Below are 22,020 nucleotides of genomic sequence, written 5' to 3'. Positions count from 1 at the left end.
ATAGAATTGTGAACAATAATTTGTAAATATAACTGACTTCAACCAGATAGACACACATTTAGCTGAATGAAGACTACCGGTAAGTATTATTTGTATTATTGACATTCAATATGACACTGTGAAAACAGCTAAAACATATGCTAGTATTTCATCCTATAGATTTTGTTGCGCCCAGGTGAATGCACTGAAGTTCCAACTGATTTCAAGGAACAATTAATGCAACAATTTGAGAGAAAAGTGGAACTGTATGGACTAAGTTATGAGGCATATGTCAAGATATCCCCACACCCATGGACTGATTCAACAGGGTTGGATGGTAAGTAATTTATCTTGTATCACTGAGTTGCTATACTGATGCTGAACTAAATTCACTACGTTCAATTACCCACCATAGACTCCGGTCAGTCAAAATGACTATTTTGAACTGTAGGCATTAATCAGCGATTCTGCCGGTGACAGAGAGATAGAATCCAGGTCAGGGGAAGCCCCATGACCTCAAGATTCTTTTACCCCTTGCGTCACGAACCCACGTGACCGAGGCCACCTGGCAACGCCACAGGTAGCCGTCCATCACTCTTAATTTCTCTCCGCCTCGAGTGGAGATGAAATTTAGCGAGCTCTGCTGGATCGCCTGCTTTTTTTTCCTGTCCGGATTTATAGCTTGGGTTGTTGCCGCTGCTCGGCATCCGACATGGTAGCTGGTAGGACAAGTTTTCCTTGTCTTTTTTTACCCTCGTGTCGTTTTCCCCTTTGTGTGTAGTATTTTTCACAGCAAAGAAATCAAAATCCGGCGCCACTACGTAGTCACATGTTGATTTCATGGCGGCACCCTTTACAACTGTAATTCGTTTCCCTCATGCATGTCGTCTTTTATTTTTAATGTATTTAGCAATATATAGGTGTAATGACAGCACCAGGGCTCGCTGCCGTTTTTCTTTCCGGTCTCCTCGTGTTTCGAGTCGACCGTGCAGTGGTTATATTCAGAATTTACCAGCATAGAAACCGCATCCGAGATACTTTGTCGTAGCTACGTGCGGCTTTCGGGGTTTTTGCGTGAAAGCGTGTTTTTTTCACTGGAGTTCTGAGGCCTGAGATTTTCTTTCAGAGCCATCAAGATCGCTGAGACTGCATGACCGCGTCACAACAAGGTCGCGCGTCCAGTAAACAAATCGGTTAAAGTGAGTTGCGTGTTTTGCATGAGTGGAAAGTCCTCACGCTCGGCTACCGGTACTTCATGTACCGGGACGTCGAGTAAGAGGCCCGACGGTGGAGGTACCGATATTTTTCTCGGTCTCCTCCGCTGATCGGAGGGCATCCTCACAGTCTGTTTTTTTCAGGCGGTGGTTTACCCGATTTTACCGGCTGCAGCGAGGCTGTTCCCCTGGAGGCTTTCCTCCTATGGGGCCCGTTGCGGGTCTCTTTGTGGACCCTTCCTTGCACGGCACCGGGTTTGCCTCCGAGTTGAGGGCTTTGGTCGAAGGACTGTCGGGGCAATTGCGTCCCTGGCAGGCCGGGTAGATCAGACGCAGTCGGAGCGAGCTGTCTCCACTGTGTCCCCTCGGTGGGCAAGCAGGAAGAGACACGAAAGCATGTTTGCATTCAAACACGTCTCTTCCGGGGAACCCCCGTTCCCAGTCACGGCTCTCCCACTATTTTGGGGGGTGGCCAAGGCTCAGGCTAATTGCACCGGTCCTTCTCTGGATCCGCGGGCACTGAATGCCAACGGGGTGCTGGCAGCCAAGTCTCCGATCTCGGGGCAGGGCTTTCAGGGCAGGGCACGTGTTGACCCCCCCCCCCCACTTTCAGCCAGCTAGGGTTCGTCACGCGGTAACAGTACAACGGTAACGAATTTATCCTTGTGTCCGGTCCCCGCTGTGGGTTTTGACTCCTTTCTTACCGGCCCACGGGCGTCCCCAGAGGGAACCGACCCTGTCATGAGACGCACAGTCGAACACGCTCCCTCTCACATATTTTAAGTTAGAGAAGACGCAGTTCACTCGCGTTGGATACAGCCGGTACTCCGGGCGGTCCCTCAGAGTCTTCCATCTATATGACTCGGTGAGCCACGCTTTTGGGGTGAGGCGGAGTATCATCGATCCCAGTGATACGATGTATATACCCCCACCCTTGATCCTAAAGCGACCACCTAAGGTTGCTTCAACGCTTATGGGATCACGGGCGTCGGGATCCAAAGCAACCCCGTCGGCACATCTCTCCCCTGTCCGTCTGAGTGCGGAGTGGGGCGCAGAGCATGCAAACGGTGTTGATGGGCAGCGTTGGTCAGCCGCGGAGGATGTAATGCTTAAGGCCCCCGGGTGGGGATAACGTTAGGCAACATTTTCCACTGGACCAAACGCTACCCGGTCGGTGTATTTCGGGATCAGACCCCATAGCGTGGGATGAGACCAAAACACCCCCAACCGGATTCCAAGGCTCCTTCCCCAGACCCCGGTACCATGAATTTGGCAAACCGGGCAAAGGGGGATAGCCGCGTTCCATGGGTGTCTTTGCCAATTGAGGACGACCCATCTAGCCCTGAGGGCAGAGTTGCTTGAGCGCATTATTATGCGTGCCCAGCACTCTGGTGACCTTGGAGGCAGAACGAACCAGCCTCCTAGACTAGGCGACATTTTTACTGGTGGGCCACCGCACATCTACGTGCGACACCCCCTAGTGTTGCCTGGCTCGCTTGGCCAGGGCCACTACTGTGCTACGAGACGCGGCCTTAGACACATGTGTTTTCGCCGACAAGCTGAGCCGGGGTACGTCCCCACCTCAGTGACACAGACTGGATACCCTCCACCCTCTTTGTTCAGGGAATGGTGGGTACAGTCTCGGAGCTTCGGAGTGCAATGAATCAGAGGGTTCAGATTGAATCCGCTAGTCAGTTGGTCCTGCCATGGGCAAGCGGAGGGCACCCCAAGCACAGAAAACACAACGCCCTAGGGCGTTGCCCGCTAGCCAGAGTCAGCCAGGAGGCAAGCATGTTTGACGCTCACCTCTGCAACCGGGGGAGACAGGCATGTGTTCGGTGAGTGGCCAGGTCACAACTTAGTGACTACTTCAGGCCTTGGGGAACTCGCCTCATGGGGGAAGGGAGCACCCTCCCCCCTTGCAACTGCCGAACACATGGCCACACATCCCTGTCGTACACAGATTGCGCCGGTGTAGTCCGGTTTGGAGACGGCGGGTGACCGACCCCTGGACCTTCCCAGGTGGTGACATCCATTTACGGCATACCGCTGAAATCTCCACTTCCCCCCGTCAGTGTCTCCTCTGTTGGGCACTGCCAGGGGACTCCCGCAAGGCGGAAGCAATCAGACAGGAAGTAGCAGTTTGCTGGGGAAAGACGCCATACACAGGGTACATCAGCCAGAACTAAGTCAAGGCTTCTACCCAAATGTGTTCGTAGTACCAAATCTACAAGTGGCAGGCGTCCAGTTTTGGACCTAGACAGACTGAATCAGTACGTGCCCCTCGATCGGTTCCACATGGAGACACCATTCAGGGTTCTTCTCTCCATCCACCGTTTTGACTGGCTAGCCCCGCTAGATTTAAGCGGGGCCTACCTGCACGTACCGATGCACCTAGCGAGTTGCCATCTCCTTCGAATCGCCCAGCTGGGCCAAGTATTCGAACTTCGGTGCCCCCCCTCCGTTCGAGTTAGGCACAGCGCCCTACGTGTTCACCAGAGGGATGAAACAGGTAGTGCTGCTGCTTCACCAGATGTCGGTACACCTCAATCTGTACCCAGACTACTGGTTACCAACAACCCGGGCAAGGGGTAATAGCCAAACGCATCAGGCTAACACAGGATTTACTTCACCAGCTGGGCTCGTTAGTAAATCGACAAGTCCCACCTCGAGCCAACGCACAGTTGGTGTCCCTGGGCATGGAGTTTTGACACAGAGGTAAGCTTGGCTTAGCTATTTCAAGCATATTGCTTAGCGCTAAGCAGCCTAGCCGAATGCCTAGTCAGCGTTCCCTCGGTGTCCCTCCGTGAACTAATGCGGATCATCGGAATGATGACCTCGGTTCGAAGGGTCGTTCCCCAGGCCGCACTACGCAGCCGCCCGTATAACACTTGTTATAACGCCGAGCTCTTCTATGGGAACTAGATAGGCGGGTTTCGATCTCGGACCAAGTGAAGGAAGCCCTGCCCTGGTGGTCGTCACTGACCAACCTCGGGCAGAGGGGCCCACTTGGACCCGCTCGCCGCAGGTATGACTCTGGTAACAAATGCCTCCCCCCAGGGTTGGGGAGCGCATCTATTGGACGAACAAGCCCAAGGATATGGCTCCCGCATAGTTTTGGGACCACCATATCAACCGGCTCGAACTGTGAGCAGTGTACAATTAGCACTACCACGCTTTCTACCCGTAGTTCGAGACCACAGAGTCCTGCTCCGCACAGACAACGCAGCGGTGGTCTTCTTCAAGAAGGAGGGGGGGACGCATTCCCCATCGTTGTCAGTCCTAGCGGAGCAAAATCCTCCTTTGGTGCCTGGAATACAATGGGGAGCTAACCGCACACCACCTTCCAGGGGTGAGGAACAGTCTGGCGACGCCCTTTCAGGGCGACTCCGTCTCCAGAACACGGAGTGGCTGATACCCCAGTGGGTAGCCTCCAGGCTGTTTCGGCTGTGGACGGTCCAAGGTTAGACCGTTTGCCGCACCCCAGAACACCAAGCTCCCGACGTACGTAACACTCCTGCTGACTCCAGGAGCCTGGGCCAGGGTCGCTTTGCTATCCCCCGGATCCACTTAGTTGTGTACGCTTTTCCTCCCTTCCCGCTAGTCCACCGGGCACCGGAGAAGACTTCAACAGGTGCACACCTGCATATTATCATTGGTTGCACCCAATTGGCCGAACAGGGCCTAGTTTCCACTTCTGTCGTAAACGATAGTCGAAACACCAGCAGTGCTTCCAGACTTACCGGACATGCCGTCCCAACCAGACGACGCACTACCACGAGCCCAGCGGGTATCACTTACCCGCATAGAGGCTCTCATTAGACCCGCCCATACGAAAGCTTTATCTGAGCGGGCTGCCAACGTCCTGGCCAGGGCGAACTGGGATTCCACCAATGCAGCCTACATTTCTAGGCTGCGAGCATACACTGGTTAGCGTAGCGGAAGGGAGATTGATCGATACCATCCCTCTATTGGCCAGGTAGCAGGCTCCTTCGTCCACCTGTTTGACGAAGTGGGTTTGTCCTACGCAGCGATCGTTGGCTACAGGTCGGCCTTGTGCCCCACCATTCAAACGTACGGGAACAAGACTAACCGATTGTCCTACTATTAGGAGACTATTTACTGCTTTCCAGACGCTGAGACCCCATGCAAGGGAACTGCCCAACTGGGACTTGTCGGCTGTGTTGTCCGCTCTAAGCAGACCGCCTTTTAAGCCTCTCCAATCAGCACCACTCAATTTTTTGAGGTGGAAAATAGTCTTCCTACTGGCCCTCGCCTCAGGTAGGCGCCGGTCAAAGCTAGGCGCGCACTATCCTTTGCGGACGGTTGTGCCGCTTTTATGGGCGATCAAGTTGTACTAAGACACGAATCGGGTTCTCGCCAAGAACGAAATCCCAGGACACGATCCTCAACCGATTGTCATCCCCCGGCTGGCAAATATTGTCAGTCCGGAAGATCAGGAGGAGTTGCTTCTCTGCCCGGTCCGAGCGCTGAGTTGCTACGAGAACCGTACCAGGTTTTCTAGACGGGGAACCAAACACATGTTTTTGTGTTACGGCCCTGACAAGCGGGATAAGCCGGTTTCCCCGACTTCCATCCCCAGGTAGATTACTGCGACTGTACTGGAGGTCTATAATACACTATCCTCCTCAACACAGACCTTGCAGAAACACCAAGTACAAGAACATGAGGTCTGTGCGATTGCTAACTCACTAGCGCTAGCGTCAGGTGCCCCCCTCTCAAACACATTCTGAGGGCAGGCTTCTGGAGAACGCAGAACGTCTTCATCAACTACTACCTAGGAGACACCCAATCTATTGAGCAGGGTCTCTTCAGGTTAGGCCCCGTCGTAGCGGGTCAGGCCTTGTTTGCTGACCCAGCCCGAACGACTGCAGGGGCCTCTGCGCATAGGCGATAAGTCAGTCTCTGCATTTTTGCGGGCAGATTGTTTGTTCCACTAGCACTTCCTGGAAGCTCCCAGGTTTCGCTTCTGTCGACCTACGCCCTCATGCGAACTGTTTCGGTCCTACTTCAAGCTTATCACCCCCGAGTTCGGCTTGGGTCTAGCTTTCTCGGGCACACCGAACCCTGTCACCACAGCAGCATTGGCTTCTTGCTTCTGGGACAGCACAGGCAAGGTAAGACACCACCCTTCTTGGGTCTTAACTTAGGTCTTTGGGTTTATTTTTCATCCCGGACTGGGGGAAAGTCTTTCATCATTCTCCTTTTTTTTCTGTTTGCTCGGAAAAACCCGCCACTTATCGGTGTCTGACTCTGCCTACAGTTCAAAATAGTCATTTTGACTGACCGGAGTCTATGGTGGGTAATTGAACGTAGTGAATTTAGGCGAGGGTTCTTCGAACCCGCCTATTCACATAGTTCATACCCACCATAGACTCCGGGTCCCCCCCAACCTCCCCACTCTTTCCGTCGCGTTGGTCTAAGTCCTCGAGGCGGAGAGAAAGGAACCAGAGTGATGGATGGCTACCTGTGGCGTTGCCAGGTGGCCTCGGTCACGTGGGTTCGTGACGTAAGGGGTAAAAGAATCTTGAGGTCATGGGGCTTCCCCTGACCTGGATTCTATCTCTCCGTCACCGGCAGAATCGCTGATTAATGCCTACAGTTCAAAATAGTCATTTTGACTGACCAGAGTCGATGGTGGGTATGAACTATGTGAATAGGTGGGTTCGAAGAACCCTCGCCTAAATACTAAATAATATACCGGTAACATTATTATGTTACAAAATCTGTTTCTAAAAAATATACTTTAAATCTTCATTTGGTACATTAATTGCTTCATGATTGGAGATTAAATTTAATCACCTTTGCTCTGTTCTAACTGTACATGATATATTTTAAACTTATGGATTGACCTCTGTTCGTGCATGCTTAGACATTATCTTAGACATGCCTGGACCTATTACATTCAAACTTCACACATGCACATCAAACATAATATTATACACATGCATATCAATTTGTTTTACGATTTAGTTCAAGATGGCTGAATGGTGGCCATTTTTGTGCTGAAAATGATCAAAATCAAGCATTTCTGGCATTCCTGACCCAGATCTTGGTCGTTTAAGGATGGATTTCATTCAAACTTGGTACATACATTAGACATTATTGGTCGTTGATTCAAATCATTTGTTTTTCAGATCAGATTCTTAATGGCTGACTGGTGGCCATTTTGTTTTAAGGTAGAGATGCAGGTTTGTGAGCACTTGGAAGTGAAATTTTTTTTTTTTTGCTTTTTATTATCCAAACAGTCTTGGCTATAGACTGTTAAAATTTTGTAGAATTGTGAATAGTAGAACATACTCAAAAGACGATTTTAAAATATAGATAACAGGTGCAAACATTCTCTCTTTTGAATGCTTAGCAAGATTTAGCAAGGTTGTACATAAATAATAAAAAAGAAACATGATGAAAAAAAGAAATGTCCGGATCTCCATATTATGCACTATATTTAACTTTTAACAAAACGATAATACATTTAAATTTGGAACTGTTACAGCCATTTTAATTATGAGCATTAGCAAACTTCTAGCTGAGTAAATTGTTATGCAAATTAGCTATTATCTCAGCTTCTTTTTAGTGCACATCCCAGAAAAAATAGCTCCTAGACGCTTTGACCTTTTGTTTTGAAATTTTCACAAATGATTGACAATGTGTTTATCTTCAAAACACCGTCGGGGCATTGTTTCTGGTTGAAGAGTGTTACAACAATCGTACAGAGAACTAGCCTGGGTGTTAATTTATGCATAAACTTGAAGTAGTGAAATTTGAGCTGCTGCCCTGCAAAATTGACAACTAGTAGACAATTTTCAAGACGGCACTTTTTTCATAGTAAACAGATGTACCCACAAACCAATTTTGACAGGAAACAGAAGCATGGTTTAGGAGCTAATTTTTTTTAAATCAATTTTGACCAAAAAAGCACATTTTTGTGCATATTTCAAACTACAGTGTCCATAAAAAAGTACTAACACAATTTTAAAATTCATACAATAAGCTTTCAGAAAATATATAGTTTTGTGGACAAGGGAGGTCATCTTGGTTTCCTAATTAACTAATTAAAATACCTGTTAGGTAAACTGCATCTCTACCTTAATTAATGCTGTTCCAGAGCAATATCTCTCAATATGTAAAAGTACTCATTTAATGATCATATAGAAGATGATTGAATGTCAAAAATGTTAATGTTAAAAAATCATCATAATCAAACATCAGCTTCTGGATCATTATGTCTGACATTTATGTACCAACTATATATTTTAAATTTGATAACTAACAGGGACTGTGCCATGCATGCGTTGTTTTTCTTGTTTCTTTATTCCAGATTCATTGCAACATAATCTTGTACCTTGTAAGAAAAGAAGGCTTTCGACTGCCTGTGATATAGACACCACAGATTTCTCACGTAGTGCTGCAAAGAAAAAGAAAAAGAAATGTACGTACCAAAAATTGCCTAAACTTGGTGTAAATAACCATTCTATATTGATTGCTTTATCAGTCATTGATAGTGTTGTGGTATAGTTGACCCAAGTTTAAATCCTAGTAAAGGGGGCTGATATTAAATGAAAATCATATATTGGTATTTGTCTGGGAAACATTGATATGGGACCTATATATTGAATGTGACAGAGATGATCATAATGAGTTGTTACAATTTTCTGCAACCAAATCCAATTGTGTGAAAACTGTGTTGAACAAACATAAAGCATTGGGTGAAGGGTGACCATCACCAATTTCTACTGCCTAATTCTAAAACTATCATGAAACGATATGGTCTGGCACAAAATCGCTTGTCTGAAAAAACAGCAACATATTCAAGTCCACCAGGTAGTATTTGTTATGATGCATTATTAAAAAAAGAGTTTCAATGATGTTTTTTGGTCCCCGTTCAGACAGCGTCCGAAAATGGGAACTATTAATTTGTTGTTCATCCGTCAGTTCAGAGTCATATCTCAGACAGTCATTGACCGAGCTTATTCAAACTTTACACACAGACAATATATATTACAGATGCATTTTTTCTTTATTTAAAAATCAGACCAAAAATGGTTGAATGCATGGTGGCCATTTTGGAAATAAAATTTGCTTTTCTCAGATACACCTTTACAGATTAATTTATTCTTAGTACATGCATAGTAGATATGAAGATACCATTTTTTTTTTTGTGATTCAATTCAATTCGGGCCAACCAATGTTCAATTTTGATGAAAAAGCACAAAATCACCATTGTTACATGTCAGCAGCTGTTTCTCACACATGACCAAGACGATTTTGATCAAAGTACGTGTGGAGATCACACATGTGTGATTCAAACAAATTTTGATGACATGCGACCATTTTGATTTTTAACACATTTTCCTCTTTTTCTCAGATACACTTTTACAGATTTAATTTATTCTTAGTACATATCAATAGTATAAATGAAGATACATTAGCACCATTTTTAGTCCCCGTTCGGACAAAGTCCGAAAACGGGGACTTATAATTCGGTCTCCGTCCGTCCGTGCGTCTGTGTGTCCGTGCGTCCGTCCGGAGTCATATCTCAGAATCCCTTGGACCGATTCTGTTCATTCTTTGCGTGTGCCTAGTACTTTATGTGGGACATATGCACATGCAGTGGTTTAGCGATTCGATTCAAAATGGCCGACTGGCAGCCATCTTGTTTTTTGAAAATGTTGTATTTTGGACATGCTTTGTCAGTTTTCATTCAAACTTGGTACATAGATTATACATGTTAGGATACATGTCCATGATGATTTATTTCACAATTGGATCAAAGATGGCCGACTGGCAGCCATCTTGTTTTTTGAAAATGTCGTATTTTGGACATGCATTGTCAGTTTTCATTCAAAATTAGTACATAGATCATACATGTTAGGATACATGTCCCCGACCGTTCGTGAGTTCCTGAGTCTGTCTGTCTGACCATCCGTGTGTCTGTCTGTCTGTCTGTGCGTCAGTCTGTTCAGAGTCATATTTCAGAATCCTGTGGACCGATTCTGTTCATTCTTTGCATGTGCCTAGTACCTTATGTGGGACATATGCACATGCAGTGGTTTAGCGATTCGATTCAAAATGGCCGACTGGCAGCCATCTTGTTTTTTGAAAATGTTGTATTTTGGACATGCTTTGTCAGTTGTCATTCAAACTTGGTACATAGATTATACATGTTAGGATACATGTCCATGACGATTTATTTCGCAATTGGATCAAAGATGGTCGACTGGCAGGCATCTTGTTTTTGTTTTTTTATGCGGTATCTTGGATGTGCTCTGTCAGTTTTCAAATTTGGCACATACATGTACTTTATACATGTTAGGATGCATGTCCATGACAATTTGTTTCAAAATCTGGTCAAGGATGGCCGATTGACAGCCATCCGACTTTTTGGCCTTACTACTATATTTTCACAATTTATGTACCATTTTCATTCGTATTTGGCACATACATCATACACATCAGTGTGTTTCATAATCAGATCAAAGATGGCCGAATAACGGCTGTTTTTATTTTGGCCATATTACCATGACACGAAACATTTTGATGTAAATAAACAATCTGTTGTATACGCCACTTGGAACTCAAGTTTCAAGAACACACTCGCGACAACCTCTCCGCTTTAATATGACAAGCACAAAGAGAACTTAACGGGGACTGTGTCATTTTTCAATGACTTGTTTTTTTTGTGATTCAATTCTGTTGACCAATGATCAATTTTGATGAAAAAGTGCAAAATCACCATTGTTATGTATCAGCAGCTGTTTCTCGAACATGACCAGGACTATTTTAATCAATGTTGGCCATTTTGTTTTATGAAAATGTGGTATCTTATGCATACTTCATCAGTTTTGGTACATATATTATATAAGTTAGGATACCTGTCTATGATGATTTGTTTCATGATTGGATCAAAGATGGCCGACTGGCAGCCATTTTGTTTTTTGAAAATGTGGTATCTTATGTATGCTTATGCATACATTGTACATTTTAGATTACATGTCCATGACAATTTGTTTCATAATCAGATCAAACATGGCGAACTGGCATCCATCTTGTTTTTTGAAAATGTGGTATCTTGTTGGCTTTCATTTAAATTTGAAACAAACATTATACATGTTGAGATACATGTCGATGATGATTCATTTCGTGCTCGAATTCAAAATGACCAACTGGCAGCCATCTGGTTTTTTTCAAAATGTATCGTTGACATGTATTTTTTTTCTCTTCAAATTATATATGACAATCAGATAAAAAATTGGTAATTGCCTGCAATCTTCCTTTTTGACCATACTACTATATCACTGTACACGAGTTCAAATGAAATTCAGTTTGGATACAAAAAATGTATGAATAGCATATCCTGTTTAATTTCTGACCATATATTTTGATTTTGGAAGAGTCATTGATTAAATTTAATTTCTATTGATACTGGACCAGCCAATGTTCACTCTAAATTATTAACTAAGCTTTTTGGTGCATACGACTTTATTTTTGGCATAATTACATTTTCCCTAATTCCAATGGGGACTTTGACATTGTTATTAACAATGACTTGTTTTTTTATTATTTTTATAGATACAACAAAAGATGGTATGAAGATGAGGAATGATGGGTAGATGGAAGTGAAATGGGAACACTGTTATATAAACCATAGACTGTATTTGCTCCATTAGTTGCACATGTGTTTATGTAAATGACAGAGGTTTATCTATGGTCAAAATAAGAGTATTCAGCAAATGCAATAAATGCTTTTTTTGTCCATGTACGCCTCTGTTGCAGACATGCTTTAAATACAGCAAATACAGTAGTCAGTTTAACAACATTTATAATATAGAATCAATCTGTAAATTGTAACTTTAGAGTATAGTGATATACCTCTGAGTAAAGATGATGTAGTTTATCTGACAGTGGAAGAGCTAGTGATGACAAGCTTCACTTATTATGTTATTGTAAAACTTATACAATTTCACAGTTCAGAAATAATTTTTATTGACTTGGTTATTGTTTTCTCAGAATCTGATGGAAAAAAAATGTTTAAAAAAATAAAAATTATAATTATATTCTTGAGTTTTCCAGATATTTTGAAAACATTTTTTGCAGTACTCATACAGTCAAACTGAGGTTCTGCATTTTTAAGCGTTATTGTTATTTATTTTGTTGTAAAAAAATTCTAATCTAATCTATTTGGCTTTTGAAGTGATTCAAATTTAATTGATTAATAGAATATCAGTCATGCTTTGGTATTTATTCATCTAGGGAAACATTGATATGGGACTTATATTGAATATGACATGAAAAGATGTGTTGTGTATAAGGTAACCAACAAACCAATTGCTACTGCCTAATTCTAAAATTAATGCTATCACAAAACCACTGGTCTGATTTCAATGAAACTTGGTATATATATACTCTGAGATAATTCATAATGTCATATGGAATAATTTTACCTTTGTAATTTTAATCTTATCATATAGAATACAATTAGACTTTGTATAATTTTACTTTTTGACTCCCGTGTGCGAAGCACAAAAAGGGAGTCTTTGCAGTTAGTGTGTCCATCTGTTCCACTGCTATCTCAAGAACCATACATCAGTTTTTGATGAAACTTGGTGCATAGATGCTCTGAGCCAATGCGCAGATTTGATTAGGTTTTGGTAAAAATCCATGCATATTAATTACCTAATTTGCATGATAATTAGCTGATTCTTAGCTGTTCCATGACTGTTCCACTGATATCTAAAGAACCACTCATTGGATTTTGATGAAACTTGGCACACAGATGCTCCAAACTAATGCGCAGATTTGATTAGTTTTGGGTAAAAATCTGTGCAATATTAATTACCTAATTTGCATAATGATTAATCAATTTTCGGCTTTTCCACTGATATCTCAAGTACTAATCATCACATTTCAATAAAACTTGGTACATAGATGTCATAGGACACTGCACAAACCTGATAGTTTTTAGGATAATATCAGTATATATTAATTAGCTAATTTGCTTAATTAATTAATTTTCAGCTTTTGATATTTCAAGTAGTAATCATCACATTTCAATGACACTTGGTACATAGATGTCATAGGACACTGCACAGACCTGATAGTTTTTAGGGTAATATGAGTACATATTAATTACCTAATTTGCATAATAATTTAATTTTCAGCTTTTGATATTTCAAGTAGTAATCATCACATTTCAATGACACTTGGTACATAGATGTCATAGGACACTGCACAGACCTGATAGTTTTCAGAGTAATAAGAGTACATATTAATTACCTAATTAGCATAATTAATTAATTTTCAGCTTTTGATATTTCAAGTAGTAATCATCACATTTCAATGAAATTTGGTACATAGATGTCATAGGACACTGCACAGACCTGATAGGTTTTAGGGTAATATCAGTATATATTAATTAGCTAATTTGCATAATTAATTAATTTTCAGCTTTTGATATTTCAAGTAGTAATCACATTTCAATGAAATTTGGTACATGGATGTCATAGGACACTGCACAGACCTGATAGTTTTCAGGGTAATATGAGTACATATTAATTACCTAATTTGCATAATTAATTAATTTTCATCTTTTGATATATCAAGTAGTAATCGTATTTCAATGAGACTAGCTACATAGATCTTCTAGGATTATGCAGACACCTGATTAGTTTTAATTGGATATTAATTACCTAATTTGCATAATGTTCCACTGATATATAAAGAACCACAAATTGGATTTTAATGAAACTTTTAAAAAGAACTATGCAGAAACCCAATTAGTTTTTGGTAAATATTTATGCTTATTAATCACCTAATTAACATTATTAATTAACACTGATATCTCAATTACTGATCATCACATTTGAATAAAATTTGGTACATAAATGCTCTAGGACAATAGACAGGCCTGATTAAATTTGATTAATATTAATTCTCTAATTAGCATAATAATTCATAATTTTTTTGTTCTGTTCTGTTCATATTAGTTACCTGATTTACATAATTAGTTTTCAGCTTTTCCATCAATATCTCATGTACATGTAATTTTGAATTAATTGTTAATGTGTCTTCAATACTCTCAGCACACGGGAGTTCTTTCTAAGCTTTCTTTGATTTTTTACTCTTTTTCTCAGTTTATGTTGCTGCCAATTACAAACACTATTTTGTTTTGGTTAAATATTGTCAAGATCAGTTATATGTGAGTTTGTAAGCCAATTTCTTTCTCTACCGGGTATTGAATTTTCTAATCATTACATAATTAGTGTCAGTAATTGACAGCAATGGTAAGCAATAAAACTAGTAACAGCCAGTATTCCTCTATTGGGATGAGCCTAGAAAACAGGCTTCTACATATTATATATGTGAGTGTACATGCAATAAATGACAGCGAGTAAAATGAGTGGAGATATTATGTCTGCATTTCACATAAACATTGAATACTCTAAGTACTTAACCACTCAGTATTAAGGGCATACTAATTGATTGTCTGGACAGGCAGTGTATAACTTAATGTATATGCTTATATTCAATCTGGGAATGTTCATATAATGTCTTATTGTATCAGTGATGTCTATCCTGGAAAATGTAAATAACATTGAATGTTTAGTCATTCCCTTTATCAACAAATTACAAAAAAGAATATATATTTAATGGGTTGTTTCCTCCAGTGAAGTTTCTGATTACTTTCTGTTTTTATTAAATAGAGATGTTTGACTTTCACTAACATCAACTCTCTTAAAAGGGTGGTGGTCATTGTGGCATGCATGTATGTATGTGCACACACGAGATGCATGTCATGTCTCATATGAACAAAGACAATGATTTTGACTGTAGGGCAGACCAATGAGTACAAACTGATACCAGGCTTTAATTAGGTAATTCTTTTGGTGATAGGAAGGTATCAAATGTGCCATCAATGGTAGTGCACGTCGTGCCCAGGTAAAAATTCATACTTGTGAAAAGAGCGCATTGGATTGTTTGAAAATCAATGGTTATCAACACAAATGTTGCACATGCCCAGTACAACGACCACCACCCTTTAAGATAGAAGCCTACTCATAATTTTTGAGAAAGTTGGTCATAAATCACATGACAATGTTCATTGTGCCATGGCACCATAAAATAACATTATTTTGAATGTTACAGTGATGTATTTTGATAAACTTGTCCCGATATTTTTTAAATAATTTAGGACAACAATAAGTAGCCCATCATTGACAATACCGGTATATGATTCTTTTGCCTATGTCACCAGCTCACATTTTGAGATATGGCATAATATCTCTGCCATAGGAATCTATGGTAAAAGCATTATATTTCTGTCAAAATGGCCACTATCCACTAAAATACAACCATTTCTCGAAAATTAAGCTTGTGACCCCCAACTTTTTTAAGTCAATATCCTCATGATTCCTGGAAGCATAGTTAATTGCAAAATTAATAAAGTCTAGGTATTTGCATTAATGAGTAGACCTCTACCTCAAGTCACTGTACAGATTTGTAGGCTTTGTCAGTATCTTTTCTGTAGCATATACATGTACCATTTTCAATTGATATTAAACAATGGTCTCTTTGAATAATTAATTTGTCTGTATTTTTAACTTCCATGTTCAAAACGCTCAATGTGAATCAGTGAAATAAAGTTTGGTAAGAATGTGTTTTTAATTTATCTCCCAAATCCTTGGATTATTTTATTTTTAAGTTAAGAAATAGACAGTCCAAATTGATCATACATGGTGATATCATGGCAATCAATTATCACCGTGACAAGTTTGAAAACAACGTACTTCACCTGGATCTACATCATAGTACTTTCAAACCTCAAGTGATTTTCGTGCTGTCCATAATATTAAGTTCATTTTTGTTGTCTCAGTTGATTTTGTTGACAACACAGACATCGTTTTGAAACCAGTACCCTGAGTCTTGGGACACAAAACAGCTTTCAAAGTACCGGAGAGCATTTCAACAATTGCAAACCATCAAAATTGTTATCGAAAGGCCAGTTGACAGGCGTGGATACTTTTCAGTATAACTGCACATATTATTAACTGCCATACCATACAAATTTTTAGGCCAAATCTTTCACTTCTCTGCTACAAACAGTACTATAAAAATCATGTACAATTACAAAAATCACACCACTGTTCCATTTATTAACATTCACTTAATTTCCTGCTTGCCATGTCTATGGGCAAATATTTTTTGTGAAACATTCAGACCCTTGTGAATTTATTTTAGTAATTCCTAGCCAAAGATTTGTTTTTGCTTACAATATATCACACAAATGATGTTATCACAAGAAAACAAATGTCTCTTCTCTGAGTACATCCTGCCAGAATGGTCGCTTCCCAGCATGCAACCTGCCAGAATTGTAGAGGCATTGATTATTGGCCAAGTCAGCCTGCCATAATGGTTTACACGTTATTAATTCACCAATAATCAAATACATGTGAAGAAATATTCGCAAGTTTTGACGGTTTTACGGGAAATAAAAAGGGCTTTTTACAATTTACAAGGAAAAAAAGACGTTTTTACAGTTTTTACAATGTTAAAAAATGGAACATTGAATGTCCAAAGAGCTCTCCGCCTCAAATGCTCTGCCATTACTGCGCCGTGTGTAGAGATGCATTCGCATATTACCCTCGTAATGCTCTTCATTCGGTTAGAGGGCCTTTTACGTCTTGGACATTCAATTTTGTAGTGAATTGTGTCATCTAGTCATTTTAACAGTTTCTGAAATGTAATTTCCCTGGATTTTTTTTACGATTTTTTTATTTGGATGTAAATTATTGTACGTACCGAGAAAAGTGACACATGTTTACAGTGTAAGAAACAAATATTTGATTGATTACGTTGTCCGTCTAGCCTGTGATTACAGAATTACGGGATTTATTTTTTCTATTTACGTTGTGCGAACAAAAAATATTGCAATTACGTTGAACTAAAATAACCCTTGCCCCCCCCCCCACTTCATACAATACGAAGTACTAGGAATCAACAAATATTGAGTTATTTTCAGGCAACGCAAACACACAAATTAGGATTAGACAATTTTATATTTGTGGGAATGGAATAATTTCATTACTCTGCAATATGCCATTTCCCAATTTACATAATTTATTATCTCCAATCCAAAATTTGTTATTTATCATAACACGCCATTGGCTGCATCGATCAGTTTTGAGTTGAAAAAGATAGAATACAAAAATATTGCACTAACAAGAATTCATGTGTTCTTCAGTCTAGACAGATGTTGTGAGTGTGTGGGGGGGTATTTTTTTATTCACAATTAAAGGCTGCGCAAGTGCAACATTTGTGTTAATAGACATTGATTTTCCCACAATCCAGTGCGCTCTTTCTAGGGAAATCACAAGTATGAGATTTGAACTGGGTGCGTGACTTGCAATAATTATCGTCGGTGACTCCTCTTTATAGATACCTTACAATAACCTAAAAATACCTAATTAAAGCATGATAACGTCTCAGTTGTACTTAATTGTTGATCTGCGCAACAGTCAAAGTCGCCATCTTTGTTTATATGAAACCCATATACCTCGCGCATACATGGCACGACGACTATCGCCTTTTAAACAACAAAATACAGAAAATATGAGGGTGGTTGATGTAAATTTGTAATGTGTTTGTTTCAACAGAACTAAATGGCATAATAACTCACAATAATTTAAAAAAACAGTTAATGAGGAAACAAAATATATCTATGCCTTGGTCTTTTCCATTCTTCATCTTGACCTTACTACTGCACTGTGAGAAAGATGTGTTAACGGGAGTAGAAAAACTCTGCAAAATTGTTGAAACAAAGTATCATTGGGGGAACAATCTCTCGTCAAGATCCCCCATAAATGCTCCAACCCTCGCTTGCAGAAATGCAAATCAGTGCACTCACTAAAGTTATGTTTCAGAACTTATAAACCATTCTTTGAAAATAAAATGAGAAAACAATTCCCAGAATAAAAAAGAATTGAAGATTTTGTCACTAAAATAAAAAAACTGATAAGTGGTCAACTCAATAATGCGTCCTATCAATATCACCCATGTAAACCAAATAGTGTCATAGAAATCATTAAATTTCCATCTAAATGCACCAAGACAGGTACACAACAAAATCATGTTTAACGTTTCAGCGTTTTTGAGAAGTTGTTTCTCACATCCAGACATCCATTTATCCTGACTCCGGACATCACTATACATATACACTATTAGTATATCTAAGTCACCCTATGATCCGTTGAACCATTAAATACAAATTACATTCTCCTTTATACATGTGGAGTTATTTTTATCTCGGTGTGTTATGTTGTCAGCCTGAACTTACTCTTCAAGGAACACTCAACATATTCCAATGACAATCAGTACATATAGGTGGTCTGAAATGTTATTTGTACATTAGTTACCTAATTTACATATATTAACAAACTTTTAGCTGTTCTATAGATATCCACTTGTATTTTAATAAAACTTGCTACATGTTGTGCTCTGCAATAAACCAGATATTTTCCTAATGATAGTTTTCCTCTAGATCTCAAGCAGCTCATTTACCCACTTGCACCTAAAATTAATGTCCCTACATTTATTTCATCTACATTATTGGATTCCTTGACCATGAAGACATACACTTAGCAAACATACACATAAACCTATATCACCATTACTTTAATAGTTATTCACACTAATTCTTATGGCGTTATTCTTCAGAATCTAGCTTTTGGAGATGCATCAATTACTTCTGTCGACACAATACTGATTCAGAAGAACTGTTGCTACAATTTGGTGTTAGTTGCATGCCTGTATTTGTATTTGTATTTGTATTTGTATTTGTATTTGTATTTGTATTTGTATTTGTATTTGTATTCGTTACTTTTAGTGTTTGAAAATCCAACCTTCATTTTTTGTTTTCTGGATCATAGTATCCAGGATGTTGCCCGGATCCAGATCAAACTTCATATAAAACCAATTCGGATTTTATTCTGTAGTTGCCAAACACTCTCCATATTTGTTATGGATCGAGTTGTATTTCAAAAATTTGCAATCTAGCCATTATAAACAAATCCTGGATCCAGACGGTAAATCCAGATCACCATCAAAATTTCATCTGTCCATAACTTTCCAGAATATTCCTAATATAAATACAGGGTGGCTACAGACATATAAACATGCACACACAAGATTCAAACCAATAGTCACAGCAAAGCGCCTTACCGCAGTCAAACTCCATTTTAATGCCAACTCAGTCACAGGCGACATATACCCTATCAGACCAAATGCTACCAAAAACATGACACAAGTAAACAATATAGCATATTAGCCCACGACTGTCCGGACTTCGGGCACATCACTTAATCTAGACTCCTTAGATGCGGCCATTATATAATACTTCTTGTATAGTACAATGCTTTACATCTCTTCCAGAGTCACCAATTATGAAAAACACACAGTATAACTATTTAAAGTGTACTTTATTTTTGGTTTTGGAAATATATATTAAAATATTTCTGAAAATGTTTATGTGTCAAAGGGGTATGTGTCATGTACACTTGTCATGTGTCATACCTGCTGGTGTTCAGACAAACAAATCGACGCCTGGTTTCAGACAAAGTCAGAATAGCTTTGTGATGATCTGTGATAAAATCTGCCATTTCGATGTCATAAAGTATGCTTAGAGTATGGGTAAGTCGGTGACTGCATATTGTTTTCACCCTGGTGAGGCTGGAAACTGTTGCATTGCACACACTAGCTGTTAAATGGTATAGCAAGGTCCCTCCCTAAATTAAATGTCAGAAGAACAATGATAAATGTACTCATAAATCAATTTACTCATAGCCGACCACTCTTTATTTCACTTGGCGTATCAATTTTCTATGGATTTCAAGGGAACCAAAATGTGGTATGGGCTTCCAATGCATCTAAAAATAAAAAGTCGTTCAATGTGTAAAAGGAAACTGAAGCCACATATAATGACATTAAATTAATGTTGTATCTGCTCTTTATTGATAACTTGATTATGTAATGAATAAAACAAATGATTAACTTGTTGATTGATTAATTAGTTGAGTGTTATTTATTTTTGGTTTGTTTGTTTATGTATTATTTATATATTTAATTATTAATCATATATATTGTTAGTTGTTCGCCATATTTGACTGTATATTATTTATTTATATATTGGCAGTATACTTGACTAGCACCACTTGTGTTAATTTCTAATTTCCTGTCATTTTACACTTACATTTTTTTACACTTGAATTGTATAAAATGCATTTATTTATTGTTGTATTTTAAGGGAAAAATGTATGTCTGGCGTTTTTTTTAGTCGTCGTCGTTGTTGTTAATAATTGTTCATGTGTGCACAATAACTTTACTCATTCTATTCCAAACTTTATCAAACTTGGTCACCTAGTTCGAACGACAGATATCCTGTGTTAAAATATTATGCAAAAAAATCCTATGAATTGGGTGCCAAACTTTTGATCAAGATCTGAAACCAAAGTTATCAAAACAAAAACAATGCAAAACTAGATAAAAATCAAAACGTTGCATTCACATTTTGAAAGAAAAATTGTACTCAAATATATATAATTATATATTCAGACAAACAGATCATTTGATAAAACATTATATACAAAAGTATATACATTTTGAAAATCAAAATTCACAGGAATTTGTTTAAGCTATTATAAGAACAGAATGATAGAACTTTGAAAATATATAGTATAAATATATAATATATAAAATATATAAAACGCACTTCAAAAACAAAGATTGCAGTGTTTAAAGATGTAGATTCTCAGGAGGCAACAGTACTGTTGACTTCTCTTTCCACTGGACACCAACTTTTTCCCATTCTTTGGCAATTCAACATCTTTCCATTGTCATATACTATGTCAATTCTGATTTATAGCCATATGCTTTACATGCATTCCAATCTCTATAACTATTAGAGTTAATTTGAATACAAAGCAGAGCTTGCAACATGATAGTTATTCCTAGAGGGCAAAAACCAGCAAAGATTTTCTGTTATCATGCATGTTTTACGAATCTTTTTTTTCTGAGATGAGGCATTTGTCACTACCTTATACTAAAATATGTTTGGATATTTAGAGTAGCAACAAATCCCCACTTCTGGTCCGGTTATACTTAAAATACATTACGAATATTCACTTTAGAGATATAATTTTTGGTTCTGGGATATTTAAGCTTCGTCGTCCTTTACTTCGTTCAGTAATTCTAACTTCCCATATTGCGTAAAAATGGATAGTTTCGCAACTTTGACGCAGAAAATGCCTAAATTATTTTCTGAGGGACGGCAGCTTAGGCATGTGCCTCTAACTTGCAGCACATGAACCTAACAGTTTTAGGTAATCAAACAAAAAATCACGTTGTACTAAAGTACATACCAGTAAAGTACGTTCAAGGTCTTAACTTTTTCATAGCATAGAAACGATTTGCTCTCTCGCTTATTGTGACACCCTCAAATCGAGTCATTTCTATTCCCCTCAAAAGTCAACAATGGTTCAGTCCCCTATTTTTGGCTACGACTCGAAATGGTCTTTTATGCTTCAGTTACGTTTTGGTGTTTGTCACAGACCACCTTTGTTGGGAAATTCACGTGCATTAAATTTAGTTTTTAAGTCACATGCTATAAATTGCGTCTCTAAAGTCTGTTTCAAAGACTGCAGACGCACCCGAGGTAACAAGGATATTGAAATGTTTGTCGATACGTTCATCGCGAAATTCACATGCAATTAATTGTGTTTTTTTGCAGTTCATGAAATTTGATTTTGACTATTGT

The 22,020-nt window shown here is 39.4% G+C and overlaps 1 protein-coding gene across 1 annotated transcript in view; it reads left to right on the top strand.

The window, feature by feature from the left end:
* The window catches only part of LOC144344189 (uncharacterized), a 41,509-nt gene extending 25,716 nt beyond the window's left edge, over nt 1-15,793 (top strand). Inside the window, exons 7-9 of the mRNA XM_085506351.1 lie at nt 160-316; nt 8,536-8,646; nt 11,787-15,793. Coding sequence (XP_085362477.1) covers nt 160-316; nt 8,536-8,646; nt 11,787-11,827 — 309 coding nt within the window. The 3' untranslated portion in view covers nt 11,828-15,793. The remainder of the gene's footprint in view (nt 1-159; nt 317-8,535; nt 8,647-11,786) is intronic.
* Nucleotides 15,794-22,020: the final 6,227 nt, after the last annotated feature.

This window comes from Saccoglossus kowalevskii, chromosome 12 (genome assembly GCF_978046115.1).
Source record: "Saccoglossus kowalevskii chromosome 12, keSacKowa6.1, whole genome shotgun sequence".
NCBI lineage: Eukaryota > Metazoa > Hemichordata > Enteropneusta > Harrimaniidae > Saccoglossus > Saccoglossus kowalevskii.
Note: the sequence above shows the minus strand (reverse complement) of the source record. Positions and strands in the feature narration are given on the sequence as shown.